Source organism: Apus apus, chromosome 5 (genome assembly GCF_020740795.1).
Source record: "Apus apus isolate bApuApu2 chromosome 5, bApuApu2.pri.cur, whole genome shotgun sequence".
In the NCBI taxonomy this organism is placed as follows: Eukaryota; Metazoa; Chordata; class Aves; order Apodiformes; family Apodidae; genus Apus; species Apus apus.
In genome coordinates this window covers 53417503-53420918 of record NC_067286.1, presented here as the reverse complement: position 1 = coordinate 53420918, position 3416 = coordinate 53417503, and the positions used below count along the sequence as shown (strand labels likewise).

At 37.7% G+C, this 3416-nt stretch overlaps 1 protein-coding gene across 6 annotated transcripts in view; it reads right to left on the bottom strand.

The window, feature by feature from the left end:
- EML1 (EMAP like 1) overlaps positions 1-3416 on the bottom strand; it is an 80604-nt gene that overhangs the window by 37569 nt on the left and 39619 nt on the right. For 3 of the 6 annotated variants that reach the window (XM_051620235.1, XM_051620237.1, XM_051620241.1), the window contains one exon: positions 3245-3292. The exons of the other annotated variants lie outside the window; for them this stretch is intronic. In XM_051620235.1, coding sequence (XP_051476195.1) covers positions 3245-3292 — 48 coding nt within the window. The remainder of the gene's footprint in view (positions 1-3244; positions 3293-3416) is intronic. 6 annotated transcript variants of the gene reach the window in all.

Genomic DNA, 3416 nt, shown 5'->3' with positions numbered 1-3416 from the left:
CTAATAAAAACAAGGAGCAAGTTATACAGTGGCTCTTGTAGAAGCACAAAGCTCTACAATGAATATTTTTGAGAAATGTATTGAGTAGAATGCTGACTGTAAGAATAACTACAACCTTGTTTTAATCATATTTAATTTGTTAGGAGCCTCTGTCGAAGTTTTGCTGAGTATCTGGTGCAGCAGAGACAACAAACTGCTTTTTCCTTGATAATAAAATAGAAGATGAGCTAAACCAAATACTACAGAATACGTTGCAATCTTTATTTTCCAGGTCACGTTTCAAATCTATGACTTTCACTCGACACTTCAGGACTTGGATTCTCTTAATAAGAAGTGAAAGATTTAAAGAAAAAGCATATTACCTGGTACTTCCAGTCAGACTACATAGAATGCCAAAAGTAGGTCAACATTTGGCACCCAGCAAACTAACTTTGTGTCTTCATTCAGTATCAATTACTCGGTGTTTCAAAGTTAGTTCTAACATGTCCCAAAGTGCAATTCCTGGTGAGCTAGCCTGCATTTTTTCATGAGCTTATAAAAAATGTATCCTTCCTAATTAATGTATGAATAACTTTAGATTCCCCACACCTCCTGACAACGAGTTTCTCATAGGGTTAAAGCTTGCGTTACTCTCTCACCCTTCAACCATCCTTCCTGCCAAGATAGCTATCAGGGAGCTCCTGTATGACTTCATGGCACCCCTTAGACATTCAGTTCTCTCTTTGGAAAAATATTACCCAAAACACAAGCAGTATCACTTAGTAAGTTAAGAGAAGCCCACTCAGAGCTTACACCTCATAGGAACAAATTATTGTGGTTGTTAGTCCAAAGCACTTCTCCCTAAAGCAGTGTTTCCTAGCAGGAGAGGGAGCAGCTAAGGGTAAGGCCAGAGTTGGGTGACGCTTTTCACTTTGCTTCCCTCCCTGTGCAGCAGAGAGGTGCAGGCAGCATCACCTGGACCAATGCAGTGGCTGAATGACAGGACTCTGTCAGGGTCTTATTTCCCCTCACCCCAATCCTGAGGTGTTTTTTACCCTACAGAGAGCAGAATGGAAACATCCCCTTTACCCATAGCATCCCCATAACTAAATGGCCACATTCAGCAGCTATGTCACCCCAGAAGCCAGGGACACCAATGATCTCTTTCAAGCTCACATCCCTCTACCCAAATCCCAACCACAAGATTCCTCCCTCTGTGAAAACTTCAGTTATTCTGTTCCTGCTCCTTCAAGGCCCAGTCTCATCCCATCTGCCTCTTTTTCCATCCCCAGCCAGCTCCGTCTTGACCTCTGTACACCCCCAGGGATGCTCCGCTTACTGTAAGGCTCAGCTCAGACATCCTTGAGGACTATTCGAAACCTCCCTGTCAGCCCCTAACAACTATCCCTACCCTGCTAACTCAATCAGCTTTTCAGACTCTGTCCCACTTTGTGCGTGACATAAGAAAGAGAGGCTAAAGCTAAAGGGAACAGGCCAGACTTCTCTGTCTATTCAAAAAATATTCAGTTTATTAACTATACATCCGCATTGATACGCTTTTTTTAGTATATATATTCCTGCTCCCTCATGCTTTTTTACAAGCGAGGAGAGGAATGTTTCAACACCTCAGCTGAGGCTCAGTTACAGAAATTATGGGAACAACTGAACCAGAGTCTTTCTGCAAAGCAACTGCCCTTCTGAAAGGAAGGAAACTCCTATCCAGGAGGAACTCTGCAGAGCAGGAGCATGTTAAGATGCATCTCAAGAAGCTTGACCAAAAAAGTTCCTGGAACATGCAATTGTAGAACAGATGTTCAGTGTTCCATTTTTGTATTTAAAAGAAGCACAATCCAAACAATGAAGCTGAAATCTAAAAATATAAGTTTTCTGTGGAGATAGCAATGTAAGAGAGCAAGCAGAATGGAAAGTTACACACAGGCACAGAACAAAATACAGTCATAGGAGAAGGTAAAAGGCAGTAAGAAGAAATTAATTTTGTCTTCATTTCAGAAATAAGTGTCTCCTACACTAAGGTAATATGATCTAAGTCATCTCAATGCCAAATGCATTAAAAACCCTCCTAAATAATACACTGTTATCATTTAACTGCTCTCCCCATATCTCATAACATGATCCAATTTAATTCTACTGCAGTTACAAAATAAAGTCTTGATACTGAAAATGTTTACTCCACATAAAATATCTTTATTAGCATGAGTCCTTCCACTACTTTGCAAAAACATCCTCTCTGCGTGGTTTTGCAGGATCAAACCTTTATTTTGGCATCTCTTCCTGGCTAAGCAAAAGAAGAGACAGCATCAGCCTACACCGAAATTCAATTAAGGAAATAACCAATTTATATGAACGTTAGAAAAAATGCAAGTTACGGAAGCAATTTTAAACTAATTTGAATTTTACTTGGAGTTTTATTTTTATAGCTATCAACATTCAAAAGATGAACTGGTGGATAAAAAATGAATGGGTGGGATGAAAGCTTTAAAGAGTAATCCTATCTTCTGTCTGAATAATGAAGTCTCATATCAGTATAAAAACTACTTTTACCACAGGAACAAAGCTATTTAAAACACTTTTGGCTTATGTCCATTTACTGCTCAAACTAATTATCAATGCTATCTTCTGACAAATTTTATTTTAAACTTGCAATAACAAAAAAAGGTCAGTGAGAAGTATTAGGAAGTAGTTGGGTAAAAGGATTATAACTTCATTATATTGTCAGTTTTGGCATACATACATTTTGGTAGCTATAGTGTTAAATACCAGTGATTATATCCACGGGTAAAGTAGGTATACTGGCACCTGAGGAGGAATTTAAAACTATAGAAAATATATATATTCATTTAACTTAGAGGTTTGTGAGAGTGTAAGTGGATTCCAGAATCTGGCTTCCACATTAATGATACAAAAGGAGAGCGTTTTCAATTATTTAAAAAGATAACACTTGGTAACACAATTTTTAACTTGTTTAAGACAGCAGTGTGGTCTAATGAGACACCCCTATAATAAAATTTATGTTAGCATGAGATAATGCAGATACCATAACTGAAATTATATGAGTTTTGCAATGCATTTATCAATTATGAGAAAGTTTTAAACGTATTTCTGAAAATGTTAAAAATGAGAATAATAATTACAGTTCTACCATGTTAATGCTTGTACTAAAACAGGCACTTTCTATGTGTTGAACTGAAAGAGAACGGAAAAGCAACTGGGCTTCAATACTACAAAGCTATTAAGGATCCCTCACCTTAGACCAGGCTTTTTCAGTTTGCATGCATTGAGAAGATTCACAGACCTGCTTAATCCAGATTGAGAGGTGCATAAACAAAGCAGAATAAAAAGTGAATGCAACAATAAAATGCAGAAACAAGACATTTAAAACAAACTTACATTAAGAGACATAATTGCATGCTTTCAAG